We start from the raw sequence: 19,143 nt of genomic DNA on the forward strand, positions 1-19,143 counted from the left end.
ATCATACACTCAGGTACTCCAATGTATCACCCTGGATTATTCCGCCCAGATCTTTAACAAAGCCTTGTTTATTGTTTACAGAATAATGAAGTGGAATGTGACTTTACTTAACTGAGTGTGATTTTCCCTAAAGTTTGGCAAAGAGGGAGTGGCCAGAGCACAAAGCATATATATATTCATGTGTTTATGTACTTATGGCAGGTTTCTTTCACAGTCTCCCAGAGATCTCTTGTATTTGTGTTTCCCAGTCTTCGCACTTTAACAGGTATGTTAATGCTTTCTTTATTTATTGATTTTTGTGAGTGTTTATGGGATAACCCATCATTTTAATTAAAATGCTTTGTCTGCTCATATAATTATTTATTACAGAATATGACATTTGCTTTTGTCCCTATATACTGCCTACATTCTAATGATAGATAGATAGATAGATAGATAGATAGATAGATAGATAGATAGATAGATAGATAGATAGACACTGTAGTAGCAATTGTGCAAATAGACAAGTGCACATAAATATGTACAGTAGCATATGTACAGCATGTAATATATATAGATATATATGTAAACATATGTACAGCAAATAATAAAGATAAATGTACAATACAGTTCAATTATATGCTTTGATTTCTCTGGTAAAAAACATTAATTTAAATCATATTATTTTTATTCATTAATTAATTTTTCTTACTATTCGATTTATCATATACGATTGAATTCTGTCTGACATTATTATAATATGCAGATAGTATTCTATATTGTAGCATGTGGAATATTATATTGAACAAAACATCTTAAACTGAAGAGATGCATGGACTAAAATGAACATGTAAAATGGCTGCTTATAATTTAATGTCACAGCTCGCATTTCATGTGTAGATGTGTCTGTATGTCAGTTTGTCCATATGTCTATGTTAACATATATGTCCATGTTTACTTTCACTACAAACAAAACCATCATACTGTATGTGTATTATTTGTTACTGATCTGTAGCTTCCAGATAACGATGAACTGCCCATCATCTGGATCCCAGGGCAATGGTATATGGCCTTGCCAGAGCACTCAGCAACCTGGGGTACCAGTGTGGCCAGGTCAACCATACCAGCCTTGCTGGCCCTATCAGCCCAACCAAGCTAACTGGCCTGGGATGCAGCCCACTGTACCAAACTGGCCAGCTTACCAGCCAACACCACCCACCCAGGCAGTTTGGCCAAGTCCTCCACAAACTGGACCTAGCCAACCACTGCTACCAAGTCAACCAAGCCAACCCATCTCACCAAGCCAACCAATGCCACCAAGTCAACCGATCTCTCCAAGCCAACCAATGCCACCAAGTCAACCAAACCAGCCAACACCACCTAGCCAACCAATCCTACCAAGTCAGCCAAGCCAGGCAATGCCACCAAGCTGGCCTTCACAACTCCCCAACCCCATTCCACCATCATGGAATGGAAACCCTGGTCAGCCAGGATGGCCTAATCAAGGCCCCACTGGAGTTCAACAGCATTCATGGCCACCTGCCCCACCCACGGGGCCTGTGGTAAGTTATAGGTGGTAGATATTTGGCAGTACAGCATATAGCAACTCGCTCCTTTACGTATACTTATGACTGACTGATAATTGCAAATTGTCAAGTGATAAAACACAACTCAACCCTATGCTTTCAATTTGTTTTGATCTTAGTCTGTGCCTTTCAACATGAATTTTCCCCGAGGCATCTATGATAAGCTGATGCTTACAATCAGAGGACAAGTGAAGCCTGATGCAAAAATGTGAGTGGACATTCTATGGTTCAGATATTTTTAACAATGTGTTTAAATAACATATGGTATATACTGCAGTAGTATTTGCCATCTTCATTACCACAGCTTTAATTTGGTATTTGGGTACCAGGTTTACTGTTAATTTCGTGCGTGGTAATGACATCGCCTTGCATATCAACCCACGCTTCAATGAGGGTGGGAAGCAGGTCCTTGTTCGCAACCACAAGCTGGGGGATCAGTGGGGACAAGAGGAGAGAACTCTCCAAGCACCATTTCCCTTTGCAGCAGGACAATACTTTGATGTAAGAGACAATGCAATCAGGAAAGACCATACATTTGCAAAGAGCTGTTAATATTCAATACACAATAGATTTTTATGACATTGTATAAAAATTATTAACCCTTGAGCACTCTGGTAATGTGAAACCATTTCAGATGTGAATTTATTATACTAAATGCAGACTTGAGCTCTGCATATATTTACAGGATCTCCTCTTCCTCTATAGATGAAGATCCTCTGTACAGTCAATGAATTCAAAGTGGCAGTCAATAACACACCTGTATTTGACTTCAAGCACCGCATCAGAGAGGTGAACCAGATCGATCGTATCAACATCCTGCATGATTTAAATCTTACATCTGTCAATGTGGACACTCTTCCCTGAGACACTGATGCATAACTGCGACAGTTCCCTTACTTTATCAACATTGCATATGAATAAGGTTCAGGAACGGCAAAGTTAATTCGTCTGTCTTTAACACAATGTTTGTGCATTTATTTTAGACACTATGCAAGTGTTTCCATTCACAATGTTTTGCAAAATAATGGCACAGACTCTTGCGAGTCCTAATTTGATGACCGTCTTGCTGAAAGACTTTTTCCTTAATATGGCACACAGTGATGTTAAGTCTTATAAAATAAACGATAATGTCATTCTATGATCATTAAGAAATTATGTACAGACCTGATGTGAATTGACTATGGTTGGTTAATAAATCAGCGAAAAAGTATTTAACCACTTCGAATTTTATTTTAAGAATATTAGTAACAGCATGTGAAATGGAACTTATGGTACAGAAGTCCGAACCAGAAACACATCAATAAACACACAAACTCACCCTCTAGTTAAAAACACTCAAGGCTTCATCTTGTGTTCACAAGGTTCTTCCTTTTGAATCTAATAGACTATGTACACTGTGTAGGATGTTTAAAACTTTATTCAAATAAAAATAAGACCAGCATATATTTAAAAAAAAAAAAAAGGATATTCTTATTAATATACTTAAAAGACACACATACATTAAATTACATACATGCAAAAAAACTTCATGTTAAAAGACAGTATAAAAAAAAAGTATTTTCTTGGTATAACACGTTAACAGAGAAAATCTGTCAAATTTGTGTATAGATATCCAGTGCATAATTCCCATCTTTACTACCATATTAATGAGGTCAAGTTAGAAATATTAGATATTAAATAGATTATTTAGACTAGATTTTGTGTTCGAGTCTCTTCTCTACAGACTGCAGTAGAAGCTGAGAGTACTGCTCCAACAGAGCCATTGTCTTCTCTTCACCTTCACCGAGTACAGTCAGCCCTGATGCCGGATTGAGCCCCGGAACAGCTTCCAGCTCGGAACGTGCCATGAACAATGCCTCAATCAGCACACGCTCCATCTCCTTCTGATCCAAACCAACATTTCCATCACAGGAGCTCACCTAGTTCAGCACATGCACACAGGCACAACCACAGAGACAGACACATAAAAACACACAGATCCAAAGACACAAATAAATCTTCTAAAAACACATTCATGGGTTTTGAAACAAATGATAAAACCACACACTAAACAACAATAATAACAGTAATGATGAAATTGTGTTATAGACACTAATATACACACTGTAAATGGAGTATATAATATAGTATATATATAAATAAATGGATCGCTGCACTCACCATGGTGTACACTTGAATGGCCTTCTTCACACAATTGTACAGCTCTGCAGCAACTTGTCTGCAGGTCTCCAGGTTTATCAAGGGCTCTGTAGGACAACAGCAAATTGAGAAATTGGACATGGGGACATGTAACTGAAGTAGAAAAGGCCTTTCAGGTCAGACCTCCATAATGGTGCAATTTACAGCTGTGACATGGACAATATGGACAAAACACAGATTATGTGGCTACACATTTTAGTTGATGACATGTTTATGACTTATGAGTCAAGGTTTGGGATCAGCTGCTATTATTATTTAATACAAATTACCTGCTGGCTTTAAATCATGCAATGCACAATTTTTCATACCATGCAATTTTGCCATTTGTTGCTCTAGTAGGGCAGGGTGATACTGCAGTAAGGATATTGTGAGAAACAGTCACCATATTTTCTCACAATATTTTCTCAGTATTGTAAAATAATTATAAAAGTAGTTTTGTAATTGTTTTGAATATTGTAAAAGTAGCAACACTGACTAGTTTTATTATTATGCATAGCCAATCAGAAATTATTAATGGACATTAGGTGGGGTTTTTTTTTGGCTGGTGTGGCATGCATGTTCTAATCTTTATCACCTCATACTGTATACTGTACTGTATACAGTGGGGGTGTGTGTGTGATATTTATGTTGTAAAGCAAGAAAAGAGAATAGCATATTAACCCTACAATAAGAAATGTAGCCCAGAGTACATTTAAAAAAAAAAAAAGACATTAAAAGAAACACAGCATTATGATATTTTGAAACAGTGCAGATACAATAATAATATAGAAAAAACCTCAAACCTTGATCACACTGGCTCTTGCGCATCTCATTGCATGCCTGGATATCCACTAGAGGGTGTTGCAAGTTGTGGGTTGACGTTTCAGGGCCCAGAGAGTCTGTTATAGACAAAGACTGAGAGACAGGAATAGGGAACGCATACTTTGTAGGTTGCACCTGACTCTTGGTATAAAATTTATCACCATGACGAACTGCAGTGTTTGTGCCTGCAGCAGAGACTGTACTGGGAGCAGGTGTGAGCCTACTGGGACACTCCAATAACGGGCTACTCATTCTTGTTGAGACGCGGGACTTGATGACTTTAGCATTTGGATTTGGAGGACTTCCACCATGGCTCAATTTTGATTCGACTGGGTTGCACATACCCGGGAGAGGGGCAGATAGAGATGTCAAAATAGGTGAGCTGGCACGAGATGGACTGGACTGTGGGGATGGAGCTGTTTGACCTGTGAACAGGTTCAGATGAAGACCTTCTTTAAGGGACATGGAGCGGCTGACTTTGGCTCTGGAGCTGGTGGTGGGACTCATGTATGAGCGCACTTTGAGACGTCGGATAGTGTTTGGGCTTTCCCATGGCTGGGGAGATGGTGAGTCTGTAGAAGATGGGTGCTGGGATATTGAATCATTCCTGTCTGCATGTAGCTCGGATGAGGAAGTTTGCGATGCTTGCTTCAAAAGGGATGTGGTTACACACTTTCGACCTTCAAAGAAAAAGAAAAAAAAAAAAGTTCTCACACCTATAAATGAGCAAGTAAAGACAAACCTTTTTGAGTTAAAAAACATCAGAATCAACATACTGTTTGTTGTAATGCTCAGTGCTGACATGGATTTAAAAAGTGGCTTGTCTACAGGGCTGACCACCCTGGACATTGTTGGGCTTGTCACATTCGTTTTTCTCCTTTTGGGGGATGAGTGTAACTGCTCTAAAATGCACGAGTCTGATCCCTGTTCCACTTTTGTCTCCTGACTGTTTTCCTTTTGTAAGGGATGTACTGTGGACACCAGCGGCTTTAATACAGACTTCTTGCCAGAATTGCAGTGGAATTGGGAAAGTCTCCTACCGACAAACACACAAAATGAATATCACATATGTGCAAAATCATTAGGTAATCAGGTTAGCCAATTTAGTAACATGTCATACCTGGGGGTGAAGCCTTGGGCAAGGAAGCATGCTGATCTGCTTCTCTGAGGTTTGGCACCTTTACCAATTGGCTCTGTACATTTGACAAAGTACAATTTTGGTTACTAAAAAAAAAAAAAGGTGTGAAAACTACGGATCAGGATTTACACATTTACTCAGCACATAGATTGTAGACCCTACCTGAGATTCTAGCGTCAGCCAGTGTTTCAAAGTGATTTTTGAGGAAACTCTCTTGTTCAGGGCTCTCTGGTTTGTGAAATTGCATTTTTCTTGCTGCTTTCTCATCTTCCTCATCAGTACTGAGTGGCTCAGGATCATCTAAGCCTAAGATTGAGAGAGGAAAAAACAACAGTAACTGATCACTATAAACAGGCCGACTGAGGTTGACTAATCTAGTTCTATGGATATCCTGATCAATAGCACAATTCTGAAAGAAATGCTTGTTCCCTCACCCAACTGCCCCTCTACTGAACAAAAAATTAAAATACCCATGAACTCATTTATAATACAAATTTAAGGCAGTTTTAAGGACAATAGAAATACACTTTGCAGCACAGAAAACCATTTTATATTTAAACATTTTATAGCAAGGTATCAGATCCTTTTGAAGTCAATAACAGTTTTACTGGTGTGTTTAATAAACTGCCTTCTTACCCAGTGTGATCTTTGCAGAAATGAGAATTTTAAACCAGAGCAAAAAAGGAACACAATTTGTTCTTTTGGAAAGAAAAAAAAATGAAATATACTGCAAACTTGCACAATATTCTGGTGCAGAATGTACAAACCTAAGCATGGGAATCAAAATATGGGTTTCTTTGACTAACCACTTCATATAAAATCAGAGAGAATATTTGGATCGATTATTCATTTAAAGCCATAATATTTATTTTGGTAAGCAAAGCTCCGGACATCTGTGAACCATGTACGAGGGCAGAATAAATATCTACAGAGGGCTATTTGTGACATATGGTAGCTAATAACAGGGTGTCTAGCAGGTGGCTGTGTGAGTGGTGTTTTAATCATGCATCTTTCTTTATGATTACTCCTTCGGTTTTTCTTTGTAGTAGGGATTCTGACCTTCATGGGCGTGCTCTGGGCTGGATCCTCCACTGGCGTAGCCCATGGAGCTGCCTCTGTCAGAGCTGTGGCCACTCTGGCATAGTTCTGAGCTCAGCATTACACCCTCAGGTTCAGGAGACGAGGCAGGACCCAACCAGGAAGAGTCAAGATGAGCCTCCAGTTTCTTACTACACTTCTGAGTTAGTATGAGAAAATCTCATCATTAATAACATAAAATAACACCTCTCTTGAGACAATCAACTCTATTGGATGGTGGCTCACAATGGAGTTAGTGTTCTACAGGTCTTTATATCCCTTAGCCCTTGTGTGAGGTCTAATTTCTACTAAGCATTCGGTCATCTTTATTAACCTACTGTATATATACACTCACCATTTGCCTTATTAGGCACATCTGTAAAAATGCAGCCTAATGCAATCATCCAAACAGCCAATTACCCAATCAGCCAAAACATAAAATATGCAGATTGAGGTCAAAAGCTTCAATTAAATTTCATATCAAACATCAAAATGAGGATAATCTGAGAGACATAGATGTTGGTGCCAGCAGGTTTTGGTGTGAGTAGATCAGAAACTGATGACCTCCAGAGATTTTTACCCCCAAAAGTTTAAAGTACCCACACAGACTGGTGTGAAAAAAGAAAACACATCTGGTGAGCAGAGGTTTTGTTAGTGGAAATGGCTTGTTTGAAAGAGAGGTCAGAGGAGGACAGATGGACTGTTTCAAGCTGATCAGAAGGCTACAATAACTGAAAACAATCAACTTTACAACCGTGGTGAGCAGAAAAGCACCTCAGCTTGAAAAACATGACTACTGAAGGCGAATAGGGTATAACAGAAGAAAACCACATTGTCAGACAAAAACAGGAATCTAAGGCTATGGAACTGGATTATAATAAAGATCTAAATAATACTTTTGACCTGAATGTGCAGGACTTGCATTGCGCTGCTACCACATGATTGAATGACTGTTCGAATGACTGGATAATTACATGATTTATGTGCAGATGTCCTTAATCAAGTGAAAAGTGAGAGTAGAGAAATATGTTTGTAAAGAATGCATAATCTATGAACAACTGGAAATATTAACAACAAGACCTGTCCTAAATAACAGCCACACCACCCATCAATGAACTATTGATGATAACATCCTAGTACTGAACTCACAGTGACTTTGTGATGGCTGGTAGTTCTGCCGCAGGCCTGCTGGCTGAGCTGACCAGTGGAGCTCCTTAGGGGAGATCCAGGCTTAGAAAATGAGTCAAACTGCCTAGGTTCCAGCATGGACTTCACCATCACCTCAAAAGAACCCATCCTACAGTTCCAGCGTTTTCGCCTGCGTGGAACCTCAGGCAAAGATGGCTCAGATGTGCTCGAACCTGAAGATGACTCCTGCAACTATATCATACCAAACAATTGGAACAGTACAATAGTATTAAAGTCATGGAACTAATTTTCCAATAACAGAGCTAAGTCCCTGCAAAGAAGTGATGCTACATTAAAAAAAAATTATTTTACATCGCCAAAAATGGGTCAAATGGATTGTGATTTATGGTCATAAATGGTCAGGCAACCAGTTGCAAGCTTATGAAGCAGGAAACGAATGTATGTGATCGAAATGTAAACACTTCTAACCTTAGAGGAGTCCCAGTCATTTGTGTCATCAGAAGCACCTGTGGCAGAGCAACATCAATATCATCATCTAAAATGACAGCATTTAAACATACATTGTGGGTGAAAAGCATGAAAGCATTACCCTGATACTCGTCTAATGATCTTTGTGGTACACTGCTGTCATCTGGTATATGGAGATCCTCAAATTTTTCTTTGTCATCATCTTCCTCACTCTCAGATATACTGATCGGTAGAGACAGGGTGCTGTTCATCTCCAGACTGCTTGTAGAGGCCCGTCTGAAATTTTCCAAACTTGTAAACCATGTAAGATCCTCATCTATCTTATTCATGTAAAATTATATAACTGTATTGCAAAACTGTATTGGTGTACCTGCTCTCTGAATCTGTGAAAGCTGGTCCACTTTGACAGTGTAACTGTTCCATCCTCTCCCTCATGTTAATGGTCAACTCAGGAGCAAGGCGCCATATAAAGATACAGCTACAACGCACCACAAACATCAGCATGGCACACACTGAGAAGTGAACTGCAGATTCCAACATTAAAGATACCAAAACCACATTCCTACCTATCTCCTGAGGCAGAGATCAGATGCCTGCAGTCACGTGTGAATTTAATGCCTGTTACGCCTTCTGCAAGGACACAGGTAAAGAAAACATTACATATTTTTTTACTTTTATATTCTTTTTAGACTCATCAAACGTTTTAAACTGTTTACACACTGTTACAAAGCAGCTTTACTGAAGTTCAGGGGTAATTGTACATCTTTAACAAGCAAGACAGGGTTGACAGGAGCAAGGAAAAAAACCCCATGAGAACAAAACCCCAAAAAGGAGGAAAACAATTCTCTATTTACTATATCTATGCTATAAAGTGGAAAATTGAAATCGTATAAAATTCCGACTAAACTATTACTTTTATCAGATCAAGATAATATAGCACATTATTCTAAATGTTAAATAGCTGAGACAGTGTTTACCCGAGTGGCTGTACACGGAAGCCAGACACTCTCCGGTTCGGATATCAAACAGGCTGAGATTCTTATCTGAGCAGCTGGTAGCCACATACAGGCCAGATGGGTCAATCTGAACCTGCAAAAACATATGCATATTTGAGGTGAAATCTACAATGTTTAAAGCCTTAAGTCATTCGGTAAATAAACTGTGTGTTGTGCTGAAGACAAGCCGTACCCTGAGAAGGCTGCCATCTTCAGCCTGAGAGCCTTTAAAGGATTTTTTCTGTTTCCCACTGCTTATGTTAAACACTCTGCCAGACAAAATCACATTAAGATTGTGCAGTTTACAGATAGAGATAAAATGTAACAGCATGCTATAAAATGACCACAGGAGCAGACATTTCAAGCGAGAGTATGTGTGAATAAATTCACCTGATGTTTCTGTCCTGACAGCCTACAGCTGCATACTTGCAAGTGGGATCCACATCCATGTCATGAAGTGTGCTCTTTCTCACCACATGGTGTGTGCGTTTAAATTTTACTCCTTTAAAAGTCTGGTTTGTGGAAAAAAACAAATAGGTGGAAAGTGAATGAGATATTTTACAATTAACGGTTTAAAGGTGCAGGTTGGAATTTTTTATGTGTTACATATAAAACATTAATCCTATGATGTTAAGGATAAATTAGAAAAGAAAACCGGTCCCTTTTCCAGAAGAGTTACTTTACTTAAAGGGCACAGTTTTAATGAACATTTGAAAAGACCCCAATAGTACAGAATCTCTAACAATCCTTATTAAAAGCCCTGCTAGGAACACCCAATTAACCAGGAGGACTTTTAGATCTGGAACAAAAACTAAAAATCTGTAACCACTCATGGTTTAAATACATTTCTTAGCAGTCTTCAATCTGTTGCTAAGCCAAGTTCGCTCACCCTGTGGGCAGTGCGGAAGTACAAACTCTTATCGGCTCCACAGCTGACCATCCTCACCTTTCCCTCGCTGGCTGCAGAGGTGATAGCAAGCACAGGGAAAACAAAATAAATAAATTAAGGCTGTATGTGAGAGGGAAAACATTCCAAAGGTAGAATTACAAAATTTTATTTCCATGAATGAAATTGAGCCTCATAATGATAATGATACTCGATGGTTGAAAATCATTTCAATTGACCACTTCTGTGACAGAGTCAAGCAGGACACACAATAGCATCTCTTACAGACAAATCTGGATTTATGAGACAATCCAAAACAATGACCAAATATTACTGCCTATTTACATTCCACCATACACATCACATATGAAACTAAATGTCTCACTGGCAAATCGAACAGCTGTGATGAATGAGGAGTGTTCATCCAAGGTCTGCAGTAGACTGTAGTCTTCCTCAACATCCAGTACATGAATCATGCGATCTCTACCTGCCGTCGCCAACAGTTTCATTCCTAACAGATCCCAAACACACAGGAAAATCCTAGTGAGACTATGCCAAATCCCTTAACGTTGCATTGGAATGCACACACCAACTCACAAACAGGATCACGCACATACAGACCTGTCTCAGGTTTGGAGTACTGCAGGCACAGGATCTCAGAGTCGTGCACCTCTACGTTAAGGATCTCCTCCATGGTGTTAAGTTCATGAATTCTACAAGTTAGAAAATGGAGTTTAAAGCTAATTGTAAATATTTCAGTGAAATAAAGCATATGTAATGTTTCAGCTGCTCCCCCCCCCCCCCAAAATGTGATTTTTACAAAGACTTGTTAATAGCCAACATTTCTGCCCTTTTTTTTTTTAAATACATTTTTTTTTTCCATTTTTACCATCCAGTGTAAAGCTGATTGCTAGAATTAAAGTAATGGCAAGGTCACTACCTCAGTGTGCCATTCCTGTCTCCTGAAGCCAGATGTTTGCCATCTGGACTCAAACAGATGGTCCTGATGCCCGTTTGGCCTTCTGCAGACTGCTCCTCTGGCTTCTCTGTGCAGCCGGTGCCTGTTCCCTCTATGTCCAGCAGGCACGCACTGTTACTGACTGTATAAATCACCCTCCGTAGATCCTATTTGTGGCAGCATAATGTTAAACATGAAAATCTGTCAGTCAATGATCTTTACAGGACAACAGAAAATAATGTGTACACGCTATAAATTTTTTTTTTTTTTTAAGTTTTTTTTTCCAGCAAAACTATTGAAAAAGATTCCCTAGTGTACTGTTTTTATGCAACAGCGCCGCCTTCTGGGCAAAATGCTGTCGGCAAACATTTGCATTTGCAGACCTATACAAGACCTATACAGAAGACTTACATTGCTCAGAAGATTGCTACTGGTTGGGTTGGTGTGTGGCTCTGTGCTCCACATGCGGACTGTGCTGTCTGCAGAGCAGCTGATGAACAGCCCTGAAGAAGTGAGCCCCGGCAGAGGCTCCTCTTTAGCTCCAGGGCATATCTGGGAGGGGAAAAAAGCATTGCCACATCATTCACACCGCATACAATGCTGATTAACTGCACATCACGAGTTCTAACGCAGAAATGAGACAGTCATATCTTTGTTGTTTGCATTTGTATGATCTCTAATGCAGCTTGTTGTGTGTTATTTATGAATTTAGATTGTAATGTATATACTGTTGGATTCTTACATCTGTTTAGTCAGAAGGTGATTCATTTTCTATAACAATGCAAAAATGACAATAGTGCTGGCTTCAAGTCAAAATACAGGTTTTTATTAATGCACTTGTTCGAATACATTATTGCTTCTATAGCAAAGATTTACACTGATTTCATTTAGGAATTTTATAAGGAGTCCCCAGTGTCAGCACTTTATGTTTTCTGACACAGGAAAAAGGGGCTTTGCAATTTCAGTGTTATTTGCCAAACTGCATGTCTTCTTTTCTTAATAATTTCAAGGGAGAGGAAAAAAAAAGAGGATAACATTACAGCTGGTGCTAAATAAAAGATAACAGAAGCTAGCTTGTTCACAAACATCCCCTAATGTTAAATTAAACGAAATATATGGATAGAAATATGATTGCCATTCTTGAAGAAAAATAAATGTGCTGTGGTATAAAAGATTCCTACATTATGTAGGAATCTTATGTAGGTAATTATGTGGTTACAGTGTTTTGGAAGTCACATAAAACCAACCTGAAAGTCAGTTCTGAACCTGCTCTGAGGGAATAATTGCTAAATCTAATGTACCGATCAAAGAGTAGATCGGTAAAGCTAAAACATTAATGACTTCTGTATTACAGGTTTAGCCCCATGTTCAAAACATACCTGCACATCCCACACACAAGCAGAGTGGTAAAGACCAGAGTACACTTTTCCTACTCGCTGCAAATCTTGAACGTCCCACACATACAGGCTGTGGTCATTATATACACATGACAGCCAGAGGTTAACAGGGTCATAAGTCACTGCTACGGAGTCAGGATATCGGGCATCTGGTTTGTTGCAGAACAGGTGACTGAAAAATTAAGAGAAAACAAGACATTTATCTGGGTTCATCTACAGAATGCACTTTACTGGTCATAGTCAAAGTGCATCCAGAGCCTAACAGCAAAGTTTTATATTTAATAATAAATGCGATATAGATGACATGCCTATGGAATATGCACTTTAATATCTAAGAAATGTTTAGCGAAGATGCAACTGCAAAAGCCATGAGAAAGATTACCAAAAAAATGTGGTGTCAAAGAATATGATTAAGTGTTAGAATTAGTCAGGAATCAGATTTCCTTCTAGACCAGTATATATATATATATATATATATATATATATATATATATATATATATATATATATATATATATATATATATATATATATACATATACATATACATACATACATATACACACACACACACACACACTCAAAACCAATTCATCTTGAAAAAAAACAAGGCCCTGTTTGCAAATAATAATTTTAGTAACCTTTTTATAATTATTCATTAATAATATGTATTAATATGTAGGCAAAGAAAGCCTAGTCGTTCATTTACAGTTAGGGGTCTCACAAATGAGACTGCGTGATCCCACCTGGCCTGCGTGACAGACGATATATCAACGCCCAAGTGATGAGGCCGAGGCAGGGTGCAGATGAAGTGCAGGTCAGACGGACTAAACACTCGCACAGTTCCTTCAGCACACGCACAGAAGATCAGCTCCTCCGTGACAAAAAGAGCACTCGCTGTACTGGTCTAGAGAGTTAAACAAATAAAAAAAAAACAGGATCACAGTGGAGTAATTAGACATGTGAATGAAGAACAGCATTTCTTGTCATTGAGAACTCTTTCATAATTAAATAACTCCGGTTCTAACCATAGGCTCTTGTGCACTGCATGCAGATCACTAAAAGCAATTACACTACCACTGAATATCATACTCATAGGCACACATTAGTACCCCTTTCTGATAGCCAAAGTAATCCTGTTGATAAGCATTAAACTTTAACTGCAATTCATATACTAAAAAAAATCCTTAAAAAATCAGAGAGAAAGCATGTGTTATATAAAATAATATTTAAAATATTTAGAAATGCTGGAAAGGACTGAAATAACCCTAATGCATTATCTATTCAGAGCACTATAGTGAGAATGCAACAGGTTCTCCAGCACCCACTCACCCGCAGGTCCACCCATTTATCCAGCATCCTCTTCTCATTGAACTCACACAGCAGCCCTGAAGACGTGATGCAGAAGGTACTCTCAGATTTCCTACCACGGCCACAGGCTACATCGCAGAAGTTGTTGTTCTGCAAGTCCCCCAACAGGCCCGAACGGCCAAGCAGTGGAACAGGGGCTGTGAGCTGCTGTGCATAATTGAGTATAGGAAAGTGATGGTACAATGAAGAAAACGGTCAGTGAAATGTACAGTTTTGTCGTCTAAATTTAAAAAAAAAGTACTTGCTTGGTGTCTGATCTGTAAATCTGGAGTAATGTGTGTACATTTGGTAGTAAGGGATAAAGTGTGTTAATCTGGAGTAAATTTTAAAAATAATGTGAATACTTTGAGAATCTAGAATAAAGGGTAAACGTATTTTCTCTTGATGTCAAACTGCCACATTAACATAGGAGCTTAAAACTTTGCAGTTTTTCAACCTTATGCTTCACACCAACCATTTCACAGAAAAAAATTAAAAAGCATTTCATACCATAATAACGGAGGATTACAGATCACAAACACTATCCAGATTCCCTCGTGCTCATCAGTAAAGTATACCTTGGTGGAGCTGCAGGGTTCCAGGTACCAGTATCTGACATGTCTGTTCCCAGCTGTCACAAAGTAGGAGCTGTCCTCAGAAAAAGACACCGCTGTTACCTTACTGGACACTTTGTTAGCAGCCACCAACATGTTTTTCTGTAAGAGTAATGCATCAAGAAGAGCCTGCTATTATCTTGGTTTTCTTGTCTGTTTTGCAGAGGTTGAATGCATGGCTAGAGATTTGTGTTTACCTTCCAAGCCCACACATTGACACTCATGTCATGCTGGTAGCCAATGCTAACAATGTATTTGTTGTTTGGAGAGAAGGCCACAGAGGCCACTCCATACTTGTGCTCCTGTAGCTCTGCCACCTGAGAGCCATCAGCCACATCCCAAACCCGCACTGCAGGCAGGTGACCATACTGGGGGAGAGAGAGTTTTATGTAATTTTAAAGAAGCCTTATAAAACCAGGGACTCAACTCTGCCCTGCAGGCGCTCCAGCTAGGAGGAGGATTACATTAATGTGCTTCTGCAATAAGCACAGAAACATTTCTCTGCAGACTTATCCCAAAACACAACTTCACATCTATGAAACAATTATTCTTTTCTAGTTTGTTAGAAGATACATTACCTCTCCTGTAACAAGATATGTGCCATCTGATGAAAAGGCTAAAGCGGTTATAGTTTTTCTGTGAAAAGAAGAAGAAGAAGAAGTGTTCTTCATGCCTGTTAATTTTTCAATAAACACAACATTTGATCATGTCATCATTCAAACATTATGTCAGCTAATTACCTGGACACGTTGATTATGTGCTGCTGTCGGTTCTTTGTTGGGTTAAGAAGCACTACTACACACCTACAGAGATCACACACACAACACAGAGACAGCTATATGTTTAATGTGTACACATATGATGCCTGAATTTTTTTTAATATAAAATAACAATGAGATAGCATTTGAAAACTCATTAACTAATTAACAATTAACAGACACAAAATGTTTTTCTGCTTCAGCAAAAGCATAAATACACTTCCTCAATCATCTGTAGGCTATGATTAAAGGTTTATCTTTAATATTTATACGAACATATAAATATGTTCTTGATGTGTTCAATTTAACTCAGCTTAAATGATAATATGCTTAAGCTGAGTGCTTAAAAGGAATGCAGTTTCTTGATTACACAACACAAAGCTAAAAACAAAGCAGACTCGCAGTTTCATCATGGCAATAATGGGTGCTCTGTGGTGTTAAAACTAATAGGCCTTATTCACAAAGCTTTTACATTTTTAGCTAATAGACTTTCATCAATGGACTTACTAAAAAATAAAAAAAAACTGTAGGCATATTGTGCCAAAGCTGTGTGTTTAGGGTAAGAATAAAGTCTGTACTGTAAGTGTGAGGGATTGCCTTGCAACATACCTGACCTACTACTTTTTGGGATATTAGATTGTTAGGAATTAAAATTAATTTGCTTTCGATATAAAGCTTCATACTCACCCGGCCGGATAGGCAACAGTCCCAGAACAAGGATCACATGTTAGTCCACTACTTCCAGATGTAGTTATACCAAGCACTCTCTCCAGAGTTAACTGTAACATCACAAAGGCAAACTGAAACTACTGTCAGAATCAAAACACCACGGAAATCAAGGAAACTAATTTCACTTGAATGAATTTTTTTTTCACATGTCAAGCATAAACACCTTTTAATTAGGATTTCTTACGATTCTTAAATCATGAATCAATCAGTTTTTAAACTAAAAACTTTTTAATACAAAAACATCTTAATCAGAGCCAATTTGTGTTAACATTTGTAGCGATCACTTTTAATCACACAAAAAGCTTGCCACAGATCACTAATGGTCTTTTTTGTGTGGGTTTCTCATCAAGGCATTGTTCTTTACTGGTTAAAGAAAAGCCTTAAGCACTGAGGGCATTTATCAGCAGCCAGCAATCAATGCTATTGATCAAATACTCAGTGGCCATTTTTCACAGAGCTACTTTGTCTGTCTATACATGAAAACGGACAGACATTACAGATATAAATAGATAAAACAGACCTCTTGAATACAAACCACATGATCAGTGTGGACTCACACACAGCATGTTTGGTCATATATAATGTTACATATAGTATACATACATTACATACAGTGTGTGTATATTATATGTGTATATATAAAAAAATTTAGATTAGTTATTATATTAAATCTAGATTTCATACGATTTGTAAATCATATAATCCAAAACACTTATTACACAACTGTAAGATGATTAGGCAAGTGTTACTTTAGTTATGAAGCCAACAATCTTATACTACTGTACTAAAGTCGTACTGACAGAATAATGTGCCAAACATTTAAAACTGGTAACAACTTGTTTTAGATATTATGGTGGATTCAATGACAGAGGTGCAATGGTGTCCTTACACAACTTAAATGTAACTTTATTTTTCATTCCCTTTTAACATTAAATCTTAAAAATTAAAACAAGTAAATAAGCATTCAAAATAAGTACCAACTCTGATCATAAAAAAAAAACTTCAAAGTTTTGTTGCTTAGAACAAGACTGTACTTTTAATTGTAACCTCACAAAAAATATCATAAATCATTCTAAATGAAGGGGAAAAAAGCAGAGAGAATCTAATTTTCCTATGATCTACAGGAAATATAAATGTAGATTATGCAACTTCCTGTTAGACATCTGACTTGTTATGATGTCCAAATGTTTTCGAAGGGTGAATGTTGTAGGACACAATTATAATATACAGCTCATGGGAAAATATGTTTTAAAGCATGAGATGTTAAATGGATATTAATATAAAATAAATATTAAAAAAAAAAAGTCTTTTAATGCTTATATTTAGGTAGAGTGTATTGCATATGTTGTTGTAAATGACAATATATATTATATATACAAATGTAATATTAGTGGGATATAAATACCAGCCACATAAGACATGACCTGACTAAAAAAAAAACCGTTTTATGAATATAAAGTAAAACATTATTAAAAAACAGCTGAACAATTGAACAGTCTAGGTTTCATTGTGAACCGTCTGCATTTTGTTTGCACACTGATTTATCACTAATGAACACTATTAAATGAACAGTTCTATTTAAATGAAGATACTGTGCACAAATATACCTTGTTAGTCATGTTTTCTTTGACCAGCCCTCGGTTTTTCTTCAGCTTTACAGACGGCGACCGCAGCAGAAGATTTTTGATTCTGTTTTTAATTGTTGAAGCCTCCATGTGCGTTTCACCACAAACTCCACTCAGTATTAACTAACCGTGTTCGGCTCTCATGGGTTACCGCATTAACTCTCCGCGTCCAATAAACAAGAGCATGTGCTGTAAAATATTTGGTAACTAACTCAGTAATGTAGATTGATTGGTAGCGGTGTGAATCACGTGACTTAGCTGTATAGTTTTCATGCAGCTTTTCCGACTGGAACGTACCTTGAACTGGGGGGGGGGCAATGGGCGAATCTGATTGGGTGTCACTTTTCTCACGTTTAGCATACAATTAGAATGGTCGTGCTGAAGATACGTGCAAAAACGCATAGTCGGGTAATAACCGTCAGGTAAAAGATTAACGACAACAGGATTAAATTGATGTAAATAATTTGAACATTTATGTGTTTGTGGGAAAAAAAGCCCTTAAAACACTTTTCATAATTAATCATGTAGTGTATCGGATTTGTTCACATCAGTGTTTATACCCATATATAGTAATAAATTACATATATATATATATATATATATATATATATATATATATATATATATATATATATATATATATATATATATATAAGTGCACACAAGTGCATAATTAGTGACAAATTCTGGCTAATACCTGGCATCCATTCAAAATGCACGAAATGCACTTTTCAGTTTATATGCACAGATCACACGAGGAAATACTAAATAAAATCAGTGATTTAGTCTTTTTTTTAAGCATGGTTTTGTGACAACATGAAAATGGGTTAAAAGGATAATATAAGACGTTTTTTATGGTGTTGCTACATTTTATCTTATAAAAACACCACCATTTCCATGTTACCATGTTATCAGCACTGACTCCAGCTTTCAAAAAGAAAGGGATTTTGATTATTTTTCTTCTGGTTAATCTTTTTCTCTTTCTCTATGTTAGCGCCAGCACTAGGGTTAATGGAGGTGATCGTGGGTATCTTTTAGAGCCCCAACCCACTTAAAAATCAGTGGACCATGAATAAAGGCGTGTGAATCAAAAGTCATTTTTGAATTTGATTCTCATTAATTGTATACATTTTTTTTTTTACAATTATTATGGATTTGTTTCAGTCCTAAATCAAGATACATGACGTTTTTAGGCAACAGTTGACCACAATGTCCCTCTAATAATACTTTATCTGACTACTAGAATATAATTATCAGGAGCTTATTTTAGGATTATTAAGATACTCTTTTTGATAGCCAGTAATAATTTGCAACTCATGAGCAATATGGAGCAAAATCTTCTTGGTTTTTTTTTTTTGGATAAAAATAAGATATGAACATAATTCTATTTTTGAGACTACTAAGGTCATGCTTAAACTAAATAACTAAACAGTG

At 37.5% G+C, this 19,143-nt stretch overlaps 2 protein-coding genes across 3 annotated transcripts; one reads left to right on the forward strand and one right to left on the reverse strand.

Annotated features, from left to right (window-relative positions):
- Positions 1-201: 201 nt before the first annotated feature.
- Positions 202-2,780, forward strand: LOC113644784 (galectin-3). The gene is made up of 5 exons (XM_027149890.2): positions 202-265; positions 995-1,541; positions 1,685-1,773; positions 1,895-2,066; positions 2,271-2,780. The coding sequence occupies exons 2-5, from the start codon at positions 1,008-1,010 to the stop codon at positions 2,427-2,429; spliced, it is 954 nt and encodes a 317-aa protein (XP_027005691.1). The 5' UTR covers positions 202-265; positions 995-1,007; the 3' UTR covers positions 2,430-2,780.
- Positions 2,781-2,917: 137 nt separating this feature from the next.
- LOC113644193 (mitogen-activated protein kinase-binding protein 1-like) lies at positions 2,918-18,008 on the reverse strand. Of its 2 annotated transcripts, none has more exons than XM_027148828.2 (29): positions 17,692-18,008; positions 16,043-16,134; positions 15,338-15,400; positions 15,176-15,233; positions 14,795-14,965; positions 14,562-14,699; positions 13,966-14,148; positions 13,380-13,540; positions 12,616-12,805; positions 11,648-11,788; positions 11,219-11,403; positions 10,900-10,991; positions 10,664-10,789; positions 10,282-10,352; positions 9,783-9,904; positions 9,586-9,661; positions 9,375-9,486; positions 8,964-9,027; positions 8,768-8,875; positions 8,519-8,673; positions 8,398-8,435; positions 7,930-8,160; positions 6,763-6,940; positions 5,866-6,009; positions 5,686-5,758; positions 5,342-5,601; positions 4,547-5,245; positions 3,726-3,811; positions 2,918-3,484 (listed from the first exon to the last, which is right to left on the reverse strand). In XM_027148828.2, the coding sequence occupies exons 1-29, from the start codon at positions 17,797-17,799 to the stop codon at positions 3,257-3,259; spliced, it is 4,353 nt and encodes a 1,450-aa protein (XP_027004629.2). In that variant the 5' UTR covers positions 17,800-18,008; the 3' UTR covers positions 2,918-3,256. The 2 variants fall into 2 exon arrangements, with proteins under 2 accessions (XP_027004629.2, XP_027004628.2); XM_027148827.2 differs by having other exon boundaries at positions 13,966-14,151.
- Between the last annotated feature and the right edge of the window lie 1,135 nt (positions 18,009-19,143).

Source organism: Tachysurus fulvidraco, chromosome 16 (assembly GCF_022655615.1).
Source record: "Tachysurus fulvidraco isolate hzauxx_2018 chromosome 16, HZAU_PFXX_2.0, whole genome shotgun sequence".
NCBI lineage: Eukaryota > Metazoa > Chordata > Actinopteri > Siluriformes > Bagridae > Tachysurus > Tachysurus fulvidraco.

Coding starts and splice junctions, on each gene's coding strand:
- LOC113644784 (XM_027149890.2), top strand. CDS start 1,008: ATGAACTGCCCATCATCTGGATCCCAGGGCAATGGTATATGGCCTTGC. Junction 1,542..1,684: donor CCCCACCCACGGGGCCTGTG/GTAAGTTATAGG, acceptor TTTTGATCTTAG/TCTGTGCCTTTCAACATGAA. Junction 1,774..1,894: donor GTGAAGCCTGATGCAAAAAT/GTGAGTGGACAT, acceptor TTTGGGTACCAG/GTTTACTGTTAATTTCGTGC.
- LOC113644193 (XM_027148827.2), bottom strand. CDS start 17,799: ATGGAGGCTTCAACAATTAAAAACAGAATCAAAAATCTTCTGCTGCGG. Junction 8,674..8,767: donor TTCACAGATTCAGAGAGCAG/GTACACCAATAC, acceptor GGAAAATTTCAG/ACGGGCCTCTACAAGCAGTC. Junction 6,941..7,929: donor CCAGCCATCACAAAGTCACT/GTGAGTTCAGTA, acceptor ATACTAACTCAG/AAGTGTAGTAAGAAACTGGA.